Source organism: Lutjanus erythropterus, chromosome 18 (assembly GCF_056507025.1).
Source record: "Lutjanus erythropterus isolate fLutEry1 chromosome 18, fLutEry1.hap2, whole genome shotgun sequence".
In the NCBI taxonomy this organism is placed as follows: Eukaryota; Metazoa; Chordata; class Actinopteri; order Lutjaniformes; family Lutjanidae; genus Lutjanus; species Lutjanus erythropterus.
Genome location: NC_139334.1, coordinates 27345264 through 27358619, shown reverse-complemented (window position 1 = coordinate 27358619; position 13356 = coordinate 27345264). Strand labels below are relative to the sequence as shown.

Below are 13356 nucleotides of genomic sequence, written 5' to 3'. Positions count from 1 at the left end.
TGTATGTGAATGAGATCATGGAAAGAGATAAGCTCACATAAAGGGTTAAACTAGTTTGGTCAGTGTAAGCTACACAGCACAAAGCAGCAGCGACCAGGTGAGATGACATGGCTGACAATGAGATGCATGCTGGTTTTGCTGCGTTGAGAGAAGCGTGTTGGGGAGGTGTGTCTTGACGTGTGGTTTTCTTCGCTGCATGCTGCCCTGCCATAGGCTGCTGACTGGTGAGCTGGGATAGTGAAGCGAAGGGAGGAAAAGAGAAGGCACTAGGACCCAGCAGTGAGAGTGAATAGGCAGGCAGAGTGGGGCTGAGTCACTGCATGTGTCTGAGAGGCAGTCAGAAACAGAGCAGAGCAAGGGAGCAGAGGTGATCTCACACTCATCAGCACAGGATAACACAACCATGATGGGTTGACTTGGGGGGGGAGGCGGTTGGAGAGAGGAAGTGTGCATTCGCCACCACTTGCTCAGCCATGGAGACCAACAAAGTTCTTCATTTTGTGCCTTCGGGTAAGTGGATCAGAGCTCTCTGAGAGCTGCTCCTCAGCTGTGCACGACACAGCGTTCACTGGGAGAACCTTGGGGTTCCCTACCTAGTGAAACCTGAGAACCCCCTGTGAAAAACATGTGCAGCAGCCCACCTCCACTTCCACTCTGACGGACGACAGATGTTTGGGTGTGCATGTGTTCTACTGTACATACTTGGTGTTTTTTCTGTTTGTGCTTTCTGAGGTGTACTTAGGCAATGTTCTGTTTGTGACAGAAATCCTGGTTTTATTTTTTTCTTCAGGGGAGGTGTGGTTGTAGAAGCCCTGTTTTGCTTACAGAAATGCAGATGTTTTTGTGCATTTTTCTGAGTATGCGCTTGCCATTTTTCTTTTTTTTCCTCTTCTTCTTGTTTATGTCTGGTATGCGACACGAGAGGTTTCCTGCATTGTATTTCTTCAGTTCAGGAACTGAACCTTTAGAAACGTTTGCATTGTAAACCCACCACCCAGGGCAAGCCAGTATACCTGTCGAGCAGGGAGAGCTGGAATGCAGAAGAAGCCTGGGCTCATAATGCACTTTTTCATGTGTTGCACTGACGGGGCTCGTGCAAGTGTGCCTGCTAGACGGAGAGCGATCGACTAAGCGCGAGAAACAGTGTGTGTGTGTGTGTGAATGCGCACATGTATCTGTGTGTGTATGTGTGCATGTGTCTCTGTGCGTGAGAAATTGAGGGAAAAAAAGATGTGTGCACATACCGGCTGTTTCTGTGTATGTGTGTGTTTGTGCCTGTTGAAAATGTGTGTGTGTGTGAGATAGAGAAAGACAGACAGATTAGTGTTGGTGACAGCCACAGGAGAGCAGCGAGTTCCCCCCTCGCTGAAAGTCCTCTGAGAGACCAGAGCCCATTTGGAGGTGTGATGCGGCTGCCTCCTCACTTTCATTTTGTCTGGGAAGGCAGAGTGGGATACTGCGTCTCAGTGTGTGTGCGTGTGTGTGTGTGTGTGTGTGTGTGATGGGGACATTATGTGGGATAATGCAAGTGCGGAAATATTATCTGAGTGTGTGTGTGCAGTGTGAGTGTGTTTTTGTTTATGTATGGGATAATGTGTTGGAATATATCAGTGTGTGCATGCATTTGTGTGTGTATCTATTTGTTAGAGTTCAGTCGTGCTCTCGTGTGATGTGTAAGAGTGTGTGTGTATGTGTGTGCGCGCGTGCGTGCGTGAGCGTCATGCACTGTGCACACTAACTACATCTCAGAGTGTGTTTCGGGGCGTGATGGACACTGCTGTGTCTCGTCCTCTGAAGAGTAATTTGCATTCATTTGCTTAGTGCTGATTAGAGGCGGAGAGGGCAGGTTTGATCCTTGCAGCAGAACAATTTGGTTCTGCGAACAGAAAGGTATTCAAAAGGTTTGTAACCAATCACAGGAAAGGTTGAGGTTTGAAAAGGGTCTGAAATGTCTGATCCAGTGATGTCTCATCAAATATCTCATCTAGTTACTTTACAAGCGTTCTTAATTTGTAATTTAACCTTGGATTCAAATGCGCATATTAATGTTTTGCTGCCCAGTAGAACAAAATGAACGAAAATGGATCTGCAGGAATGTGATGGAGTTATTGATCACCACCAGTGACTCAACAATTACTTTGCCAGAGGATTAGATTTCTTGTTTTCCAAACTCACTTTACTGCCCTCTGGATTTTCAAATAAAGCAGAGCGAGCTCTCCTGCGCAGCACCTTTCAGCATGCGTAACAGGAACATGTTGTCCATCAGAATGCTCAGCTGAAGCTGCCCATACAGATTAACAGAAAACGTTGTTATTGCTGTTCTCATCTATGAGCATTAGCAAACTATTATTGCAGCATATTGCAAGCAATCTTCCAGATCGTGTCATTATCAGTGGCAACCTGCTGACAGGTGAAGGAGCAGCTGGCGCTGTGGGAGGAGGTCAGGAGATATGGGATTCACTTTATGGAGCTGTAAATTACCACAGAGCTTCACCATATGATTACACAATGTAATAATACTGCAGTGAGTTTCTGACATAATACCAATGTGTAGATTCATTTACCTCTCTGATTTTGTTTGCTTGCTGTCAAAAAGGACAACAACATATTACTGCAGCTTAGGGATGGGAATCATTTAAAAAATAACACCACTAACAACATCACTACCTTTGAAGTGATACCGATACCAACAGAATACTTCAGTTGACACTTTTTTCCTACTTCATCTGATACCCATATGTGAATGGAAGCTTTCCTGAAATAATCCTTCCAAGTTTTATGCATTTATTTTTCATCAGACATCATGGATGTGCAGTAAAGCCATACTTTAAAACATTTTGGTTGGCATATCGGCACGCTGAACTGCCAACTACGTCACATACACCCTGCTCAACTTCATCACACCACAGACTGTATGGATTGTAGCTGTTGCAGTAGTGGGCCAGTCACACATTGTGTAAAATTGAAGAACCATTGTAGTGATTAGCTGGAAGGAAAATTGTACAAATAGTAATTTCTTTATATATCTGGGTATAAAAAGGATTGAATGCAGCTATCTTTGGAGAAATTTTGATACTGCTTGGAGTTATTTCAATCAGTACCTTAAAGGTATGGAGAACACGTCACTGCTGCAGAGTAGCAATGCAGTGTGGGAATATACGACACAATATCACTGAGGATTAACTCTTTCCTGTGTTTTTTTGCTCTTGGATCGTGAAATGGTAGTATTCAGAATAGGAATGGGCGAGAATTGGAGTTAAAGCTTACTGACTTTAAGTGGAATCATATTATATCAAATTCTGTTATCCTTATTGACTATTCAGTTATGAAAAATGCCATCACACTTTTCTAAAACCCAAGGTGACATTGAAATTTCTATTTTTGCCTGATCAACAGTCGAAACCCAAAATTTTTCAGTTTTCTGTCACTTAAAGATATAATATTTATATAATATTTCCACATAAAAATCTCAAACAATAATCAGACCTATGCTATGCATTTTATTGCATTGTGTATTTGCGTTATTCCAAACATGGCTAAATTTAACTTTAATATTACCTCGTCCATGGACGTGATTTCTGCCTTAAGCATATCACATAGATTTTCATCAGCAATGGTGGTTGTTGAATAGTGAAGACAACAACTCCCATGATCCCATGCTACTTCATCAAACTATGCTTTTAGTTATTATTTTAATAACAACATGCTGCACATTCAAGACAAATGAATATAAAAATGTAATAACCATTTGGTGTAGTATTTCTCAAGACCTCACTTTTTCTCACAACTTGGTTTGGTCTGCCTTGTTGGTCTAGAAATGGCAGTATTTGCACCCCATTAGACATTGTTTTGAACCGTTTGTTAAATAAGGACAGATGGACAAGAGCAGCCAGCTGTTAACCTAAAGTGGCAGTTTACCGCAAAAACAAAAATACATATTTTTTCTCTTACCTGTAGTGCTGTTTATCGATCTAGATTGTTTTGTTGTGAGTTGCAGAGTTTTGGAGATAATCAGGCGTAGAGAATTGGCAGTTGGCCTGTGGTGTTCAAAACACCAAAAAACAAAATGTCTGAAATATTCAAAACCAGTGTCTCTGCAAAAATCATGGCCCGGTTACTCAAGATGCTCCAAAGAAATCATTGTGAGCAGTTTCATGCAGGAATAGATTTTACTGCAGGAGGGAAGTAGAAAGAAAGCAGAGAGAGAAAGCAGACGTCTTTACAGCCGATATCTCTAAAACTCAGTGTCTCACACCAAAAAAATCCAGATGGATAAACAGCACTGCAGGCCAGGGGGAGAATATGGATTTTTGATTTTGGAGTGACCTGTCCCTTTAAGTGTTTACCAACAGCAGAAAGATCCAGCTCTGTAGAACCCCCAAACTGCAATAAATGTAAAATTGCTACTCAGGCAAAACACACTTAAAACAGTTCTGATTAAATATCCTAATCATAACATGAAACTGGAATCTCCGGGTGGCATCATGCTCGCAGGGTGTCAATCTTCAGGTGTGACAGACAGCCTGGTAATCAGTGCTGCAGCCATGACCTGCAGAGCCACAAAATATCAGCATGGAGGACACATAGTGGCTGTGTAAATTAGTAGTTCGACCATGTGGAAGTGGAGGTGTGTGTGAGTGAAGATGGATGACGTGTGCCTGTGCGCATGGGTGTGTGTGTGCTTGTGTGTGTGTCCTGTAGATGTGACAGTGATCTCTGATCAGTATTCACCGCTGGCAACAGATCTCAGAAGCTCCAGCCTCTGAGCACAGCCATCTGGGCAGAGGAGAAACACACAACAACACACACATACAAATTATTATACAGTACCACACACGCACACATGAAAACAAATACACACCAACAATGAAATATCACAAAAACACATCCATGCAAGACACGACAAGACGGCCACACACGCACAAGAGTGTTCACATGAGCATTTTCTGATAACTCACACACTGATCTACACACACACTCACTCACTCACAGAGACTGTCACAGATATTGTCCATACACACTGCACGTAATTATATACACAATTCATTCTATCTACATAATTTGTTGGTTTACACACACAAAACAATTATGTAGATGTGTCAACACAGACACTCATCATGCACAGTTCAAGGGACACAGAATGAAGAAGACCACACATTCATTACAATTACAACTCACACACACGTACATGAACATGTTCACACACACACTTTCTCTGTTTGTATCTCTGTCTTATTCCATCATCTTCTTTGGGTTTTTTCCTCTTATGTTTTTTTTTTATTATTCTCCTTCTCCCACGCACACATTTACATACATACACACTCTTTTATCTGGATATTTGAAACCTTAAAATACACACATTCACACACATGCACACACACACATGCATACACACAGCCGTACCACGGACAGGTGTGTATTTAGGGAAGAAAGGTAAAACAGGCAGAAGATAGGGCTTTTGAAGTGTCTAAAGCAGAGTATTGTTTTGTAGATGCTCAGGCCTGCAGAGCTCAATGCGTGATGAAAACACTTCCTGTCATCTAGGCGGGCAGTGTCGAGTCAGTATGAGGCTGCTATTATTAATCTTTATCATAATCATAATCTATTTAATCACATAGTGTGGCAAAAATGTGGAGCAATTAGTCAAGGTGATTCATTACTGACAGTTTGCAGACAGATATTGTGTGACATCAGTGACCGTTATTTACTGTGCAGTGAGTTTCTGAACGTTGCCCTCGATGTGAAAAGTGCCGTGTTCATGCTGTGGATTGTATCACTTCGTATTTCAGTGACAAAGGATTTTCTCACTCTGACATCAATGAGGTGCAATTACCACAACAACTACTGTTGCACTTGTGGTGTAAATAATGATTAAGGTATCAAGGTAATTTATTTATCATTATACAACACAGGGTTGCACAACAGAATAAAAGCTGCCGTCTCTTCGTGCTACAGACACGTAGAACATTTATACAGATAATTAAAAGAATAGTATAAAATGTAAAGGAAAACATACGGGTATTTATAGGAGATGACTCATTTCCCTGTCAGTTGAAGGAAAATTTAAATTTAGACCAGTCAACTAGTCTGAGAGTAAGAAAACAGTCAAAAATGAGCACAGTTTATTAATTGATCGTGTCAAACATTGTCTGAAAAAATATTGTGTATTAAGAGCCATTTTAAGATTTACTCGCCTTCTCCAATAACCAAATCGTATTTTAAATGCTGCTGAAATGTGTGACACTTTGCATTGTGCATTATGAACTTTGCCCGTTATCCTACAAAAGATGACAACAACTCACTAAATGTGTTTTGTTTTCAGACCAAGCGGGATTACAGTTGACAGTAAACTAGGGCTGTAATTAACAGATTAATCCACAGTTTCCATTGTCGATTAATCTTTGACAACACATAGATATTAAGTCCACTGTCATGGAGGAATAAAGAAACCAGAAAATATTTACATTTAAGAAGGTGGAACTGGAGAATTTTGATTTTTTTTTCCCCTAAAAAAAAACTTAATTCGATTAATCAAAATCAAAATAAAAACATTGCAGCTCTACAGTAAACGTGATCGTTTACCCACTCAGTGTGGTTAATGTTAGCAGTGCTAGCAGCAGCCACCTGCTCTGCTGGCAGGTTAACATCCACTCTCCTGTGCTAAATGTGGCTACACATTGCTGCGGTTGAGTGGTGATATATCAGCATATTCTGAAACAGCCTACATGCAACCTTATTTTTATTTTCTAGATCAAAATACTGACTACCTGCATGGTTCGCGAGGTGTCACTTGTCCCACTTTGATGAAAATATCAGGAGCCATACAGACGCTAGCGTGGGGAGAGAGGAGGGCCACCATCTGCCAGCACTGCAGCCCCAACTAGTGGCGGACGGCTATGTTTAATTGACATGACAGCTTATTTATATACAGATATAACTAGGTACCTCGAGACCTAGGAAATATCTCTTGTTTTGTCCACGACAAGGGAGGCACAGATTCCTACCAATACTAGTATTGGGTCCAATACTGTGCTCATGTACTCATAAAACTACTCTGGTATGACCACACCCATCACCACTTTATGAAAAATAGCTCCTTCAACACAAGAATTTGATAAAATGTTCAAAGTTAAAGGGATATGCTAAAACAGCAACACCATTTTGTTATATTTGGAAAGTGAACGTGATGAAAATAAAATGTTTTTTTAAAGTCATTGTAAGAACTGTGATGGCACGTACTCTTATCGTTAAGTACTTGTACTTGGTCTAAGAAAAGCTTTTTCGAAGCTAGTGGTGTTCCATGTCTCACCACATCTTATAATTTTTTTCGTGATTAAGAAAATTCATACAGTGATAGATCGTAATAATGGCAATATTATGACAGAATTACTTTACACTGGCACAGAAGCAACAAGCTTGGCTGAAAGTGGAAGTAAGAAGGTTCCTTAAAGTGAAGAGACTTCAGTAGTGTGGAAGGGGTTTGGTTGCAAAAGACGAGATGTACAATAAACCATGGTAATATACAGGAAGTGTGAGAAGACTGTAATTGCAAAAGGAGGCAATACAACAAGCATAAGTCACCACCTCAAGCAGAAGCACCTAGTTGAGTAAGAAGAGAGCCGGATTCCCTGCAGGATAGGTCAACAGCCAGTGTGAGTTCTAAACCAAGAATGTTTTTCAGTATTTTGTCATATTGCCAGGAATATGTTTATTGCAAAAATATCCTGGCTATCATTATAATAGGGCCATATCGCTGACCTCTAATCACTGCATCCCTACCCACAACCCAAACATATTCAGTTTAGAGAAGTCAAGAAACCAGAAAATATTAACAGTTGAGAAGCTGAAAGTAGAGAGTTTGGACATTTTTTCTTAAAAAAAATTACTTGAAATAATTAATCAACCATCAAAATATTAGATGATTAATTTAATAGTTTACAATTAATCGATTAAACAGCTAATCAGTATTTGTATTTATCTTTGCACGGGGCATCGTCAATCTAAACACAAAGTCCTCCTCCCCTCATCATGTCAGAGTCTTGTCTGCACACAACACGCTCCGCCTGACAAGTGCAACAGAACAGCTTGAACCGAGATGTTGTGTCGGAGCAGGTCTTTGTAAGACGTGGGCACGACAGTCTCTGATTTCCACTTGCTTGTCCAGCTTGAATCCCATTTTGTCAGATTCATTTTCCTGACCGGACATTAGCCAGGAGCAGCCTTAAATCCAAGATGGATTAGCATGGCTCTTATCCCCGCGCTCCTCCTCTCCTCCTGGGGCATTTGGTCTGGCAGGGTGGTCGGAAGTGATCATCTCAAGGTCTCCTGTTCTTTAATCCAAACCCCATGCATCCTTTTCCATTGCCTGCAAGTGTACTATTGTCATAGTTAATACGTTTCATCAATAAAACCCACAAAAATGACAGATTAAAACAAAAATGTGGCGAAGCAGCCAGACGCAGCATCTGTATGCATCACCTTATAATAGGATTTCTCCCATAACAATATGATCAATTTGGCAGACATGTTCAGGACTGCACTCAATATTGGAAAATCACACTTACATCATCTTTAATGTTCTTATACTAAGACAATCACAATGGCAAATCAAGAAGTTGTCAAAAAATATCAGAATCATTGTAGGTTCTGTTTTTGTGCATGTGATCAGTGCAAAGTGCGATCCTGCATTGACGAAGCTGCGTTTTCCTGAGATGCAGTTCCTCACAGTGATGCAGCTGCTTGGTATTTCGGTGTTATCTTGGTGGCTTGATTGTGCACAGTCCACCAAATGCTCTGTCCCAATTCCATCCCTTTAGTAGATGGAGGTCCACTTGCTTTTCCTCATGTCCTTGATGAGAATTTTAATTTTCTTGCACCTCAGGCCATGAAAATACCACACCACAGGCGTGGCAGGGCACACTTCAGTGTTATTACATTTATTATTACAACATTTTACTCCTGTGTTTCTCATAAACCTCTTTTTTGTTTATGTTGATGTCCTGCCCCTCTCTTGCTGTGCACAATTTGTGACAAGGAGGCACACTTGTCATGTTGTCTACAGCTTAGGGAGAAATTGGGAGCGCTTGGTTGGATTCATTGCATCTCCCTGCTAATGCTAACACAGCAGAATCATTGTCATGTAATATAGCTTAGAGGCCTGAATCAAGATCAAGATTGTTATTAGAGCTGCAGGGATTAGTTCAATAATCACAATGTCAATCAACACAACATTAATCTGCAACTGCTGTGATAATCCAGTCATAATTTTTTCGGCAAAATTGCCAAACTTTTCAGGGGCCAAGAATGACATTTTTTGCCACTGGCCTGATCGGCAACTGGTGATTGTATTTACCGGCCCATTGTAACTTTTTGCTGGCCCTAGGCCATCAGGTAATCCTCACTGTTGGACTGTGATTTTTCTGCTTCCAGTTATTTAAACATGAAGAAGTTATAGACCTACGTTTCTTTGTCATGCATGATAACAAACAGAATTTTGAGGTTTTTGGACAAAACGTAATTTCAAGATGTTATTTTGGGCTGTGGGAAGCAACATTTTATCTAAGAAAAAAAAATATGAAGATTAATTGATCATGAAAATAGTCATTAGTGTACAATAACCACACAGCCCTATCATATCAAGTCAGAACCACAATAAATGTAAATTTGAGGTGAAAGATTTTCCTCCTGTTTGTGTTATTATGAGGAAGGTTTAGGTTCTTTATGACTTTTCATAACAAATGCCAATATTTTTTAAAAGGAACAGACAGATTGAAGCTGAATTTTTATATTCCAAGAAGAGACTAATCACCAAAGTACACATTAAACACAGTCACAGTACAGTGCTGAAAATGCACATTGTGAATGATTGTAATTATTTTTCTGTATAATGAGATTTTAATTTGTTTTCGATTTTCATATATTATACACTGACAAATTTTTGTATGTGTTTTTAAATAAAAAAAAATAGGCATAATTATGACATCTAAGTAATAATAACAACAAAGTGGATAACTTTCCCAAACAGAATTTCCTGTGTTGTTTTACCAATTCAAATTAGAATTACTAAAATATAGCTAATTATTTTTGTTCATCTTAAGACCAAGAACAAGTAATTCCCATTCAAGGACCAGACTAAATCAGAATTTGAGATGATTTATTTCTAAATAAAGAATCAGTGCCTGAAGAGAGAGCAGCAGAGAGATGTTGATGTTATTGATACCATTATCAATTCAGCTTATCAGTCTGATATTTCCTGGATTTCTCTCTTTTATCAGCTAAAATGGATGAAATAAGAGAATTGATTTGATTTCATTTAGGTTTTTGAAGTCAAATGAAAAATAGGTGAAGATGAAAAATAGGGCTGCAACAATTAATTGAATAATTGATTAGTTGATCAAAAGAAAATTAGTTGCTGACTATTTTTTATAATTGATTAATTGTTCCAGTCATTTTTCAAGCACAAATGTCAAACATTTCCAGCTTCTTAAATGTGGGGGTTTGCTGCTTTATAATTTATGACAGTAAATGAAGAGTCGTTGTGTTTTGGACTGTTGGTTGGACAACAGAAGCAATTTGAAGAATTCGCCACTTTGGGCTCTGGGAAACTGTGATGGGCATTTTCACAAATTTTTTGACATTTTGTTAACTAAATTAGTAATCGATTCATCGTGAAAATAACAGGCAGATTATTCAATAGTGAAAATAACTATTACTTGCAGCCCTAATGACAAAGTCAAATTATTAAGTCAGAGACTCAAATACTACTGTAAAGCCCATACTAAACAGCAGTGAACAAACCAAGCTAATGATGATTGTTGGTATTGCTGTATTTTGGTCTTTACAGTAGGCAGAATGCAACATGAAGGGGTTTGGGCATTACTAAAATCTATTCTAAATTACAGCCTAATGTGGAATTTACAAGCTATTTAAGTAGCTGTTTGCTATTAGCAGCATGCTCAAAAATAGCCCTGTAGCTCTAACACAGTATTTATCATGTTACTTTTGCAAACCTTTTAATTTTACATGTCTTCACTGCTTTATAGCAGCAGTATAAAAAGCATCTTTTATTGCGAGGATGAAAGCAAAACTGTTTTTTTCTTCTTTTTCAACAGTAAGATAAAAATGGGGCTTAAATACTAGTTTGCTGCATCTTAGGACAACAGCTAGTAATCATAAATAAAGTTACACCAGCTACACCAGTACAATTATTTTTAACTCCAGCCACAATCATTGACAATTAATGGGGCGGCCCTTTTATTCACAAAATTGGATGTATAGCTCTTGTTTCTCGACAGCTGTTTTTTTTATAGTCTGCTTTGTTTTTAGAAGATTGCATGTTTGAATTTATGAGAATTTAAGCGGGTTTCAGTGGGTGAAAGTGGAAGACTAGAAACTGCTGTTAGGGGCCATTTAGTGTAGATTTGAACCACTTTAAATTTGACTTCACAGAGAGGTCATGTCTTAATCTCATTGAAAATCCAATAGATACTTTTAACTCAGAAATAAAGCAGATACAGAAGTACAGGATCATTCGCTGAGTCAGGCAGAAGCAGAAGAATAAATGTGCATGGATGTGGATGTACACATGGATGCCTTTTTATTGTTAAAGTGAGGGTTCGAGATTGGTATGGCAGGAAAACTTTCATTAACACCTGATAGTGCCATTTCTTGCAATACGGAGCCTTCAGTCATGACCAATAAAGCTGCTCTTTCACTATGAAGTTTATATTGTACTGTTCAATATAAAAATCAGTTTTTCATTGTGTTCTGCACTTTCAGCAGTGAGTGGCAGATAAACACAAAGAGCAAACATTTACTGCACGCTGCCGGTAGAAACTGACTACTGTAAGCTGATAAGCCTAATCAGTCACTGTTAGTAATCAATCCACACATTATACAATTAATTAAACCAACAATTAAGCTAACAACAGTCAACATCAGACAACCCTATCTTTTAGCAGTTTTAAAAAATATACATATCAGTAGCTTGAAATCAACTACGCCTCCTTACGCCCTCTGGGGGAAATATTACACCAAACGTCTTTTAAAAAAAATTTAATTATATTCTTATTATTATTATTATACTTATTCGTAAAGACGCATAGGTCTAGAAACACAAACTAAAAGGTGCCAATTGTTGACAGTATTCTTGTCAATTCAGCATCAATATAATCCATAAAGTGTAATGTATTTCCACACAGACTCTATCAGATGAATGAATCAGATTCATGCAGAATTAAACACCAACTTGTAACACTGTTAATTCACTGTCTATCGTGTGTGCATGAACAGATGATTGGTTGCATAATGCTTTGGGGTTTTTTTGTTGTTTTTGTTGTATGAGTTGTATGATCATTAAGTGATGCAAAAGCACACCTTTGCTCCCCCAAGTCTAATAATGGGGGTGCAGCTGCTCCATTTGCTCCATTGCTCAGGCGCCTGTGGATGTGCACATAATCTCTTACATGCACACACACACAAAAAAAAGTTGATGTAGCTGCTTTTGCACACATAAACACAACAACACATGAATGCACATGTTTAGAAAAAAAAAAAAAAAAACGAACTCGGTGTTGGTGGTCCTCTCCCGTCTTTTGGTCATGACAGCTGCTCTGGTTTGCCGTTGTGTAATTAGCCAACAGTTTACCGCCACCCTCCAGCATGCACACACCCATTCGCTGCAGATTAAAGCCTACTCTATAGGTTACAGCACAGGAAGCAGTACTGTGCACAGGCGAGGTATGTGTTTCAGTTCCTATTTAATATTGCTCTTGTACGGTCTACGAAGGCTGCACAGGGTTTCCAGGACAGAACAATTTGTACTGTGCAGAGTACTTTCTCCTTTGCAGTGAATTTAATTTAAAACCAACAAACAGAACCCAACAGAAGTGGTAGACATGGCGCTTTGCTGCTGCTACCCTCCCCTTGATATGCACTCCCCCCAACAAAGTAATTATTCCAAGATGTTTGAGGATGCCCATGTCGATGAATTACCAAACCTTGATTGTGAAGCTTCCCTTTCCATGTGACTGAGCAGAAATATCAATGTGCTAAATAGAGTATGGCAGCATGGATAGCAGGTACAGTGCAGACTCAAGTCACGAGGGTGTTAGTAAACACACTTTATTATAATCTCACTGACGCATACACGAACATGCAGACACACACGTCTTATTATGTATGTATGACCCACGCAATTCAAACAAGATGCGTTCTGAACTGCAGATACAAGTTGCATCATGTTGTACGATGAGTCCTGCAGACATTTTCTCCTTCCCGCTCAGACTGAGGTTATTTATACCAGGCTGCTGTTTTCATACAGCTGTTGAATGCTGGCGTTGCATACATGGCACGTGG

The 13356-nt window shown here is 39.4% G+C and overlaps 1 protein-coding gene across 1 annotated transcript in view; it reads left to right on the top strand.

The window, feature by feature from the left end:
* The first annotated feature begins 311 nt into the window (after positions 1 to 311).
* slc4a11 (solute carrier family 4 member 11) overlaps positions 312 to 13356 on the top strand; it is a 141164-nt gene continuing 128119 nt past the window's right edge. Inside the window, exon 1 of the mRNA XM_084742073.1 lies at positions 312 to 510. Within this exon, the coding sequence (XP_084598199.1) occupies positions 474 to 510 (37 nt within the window). The 5' untranslated portion in view covers positions 312 to 473. The remainder of the gene's footprint in view (positions 511 to 13356) is intronic.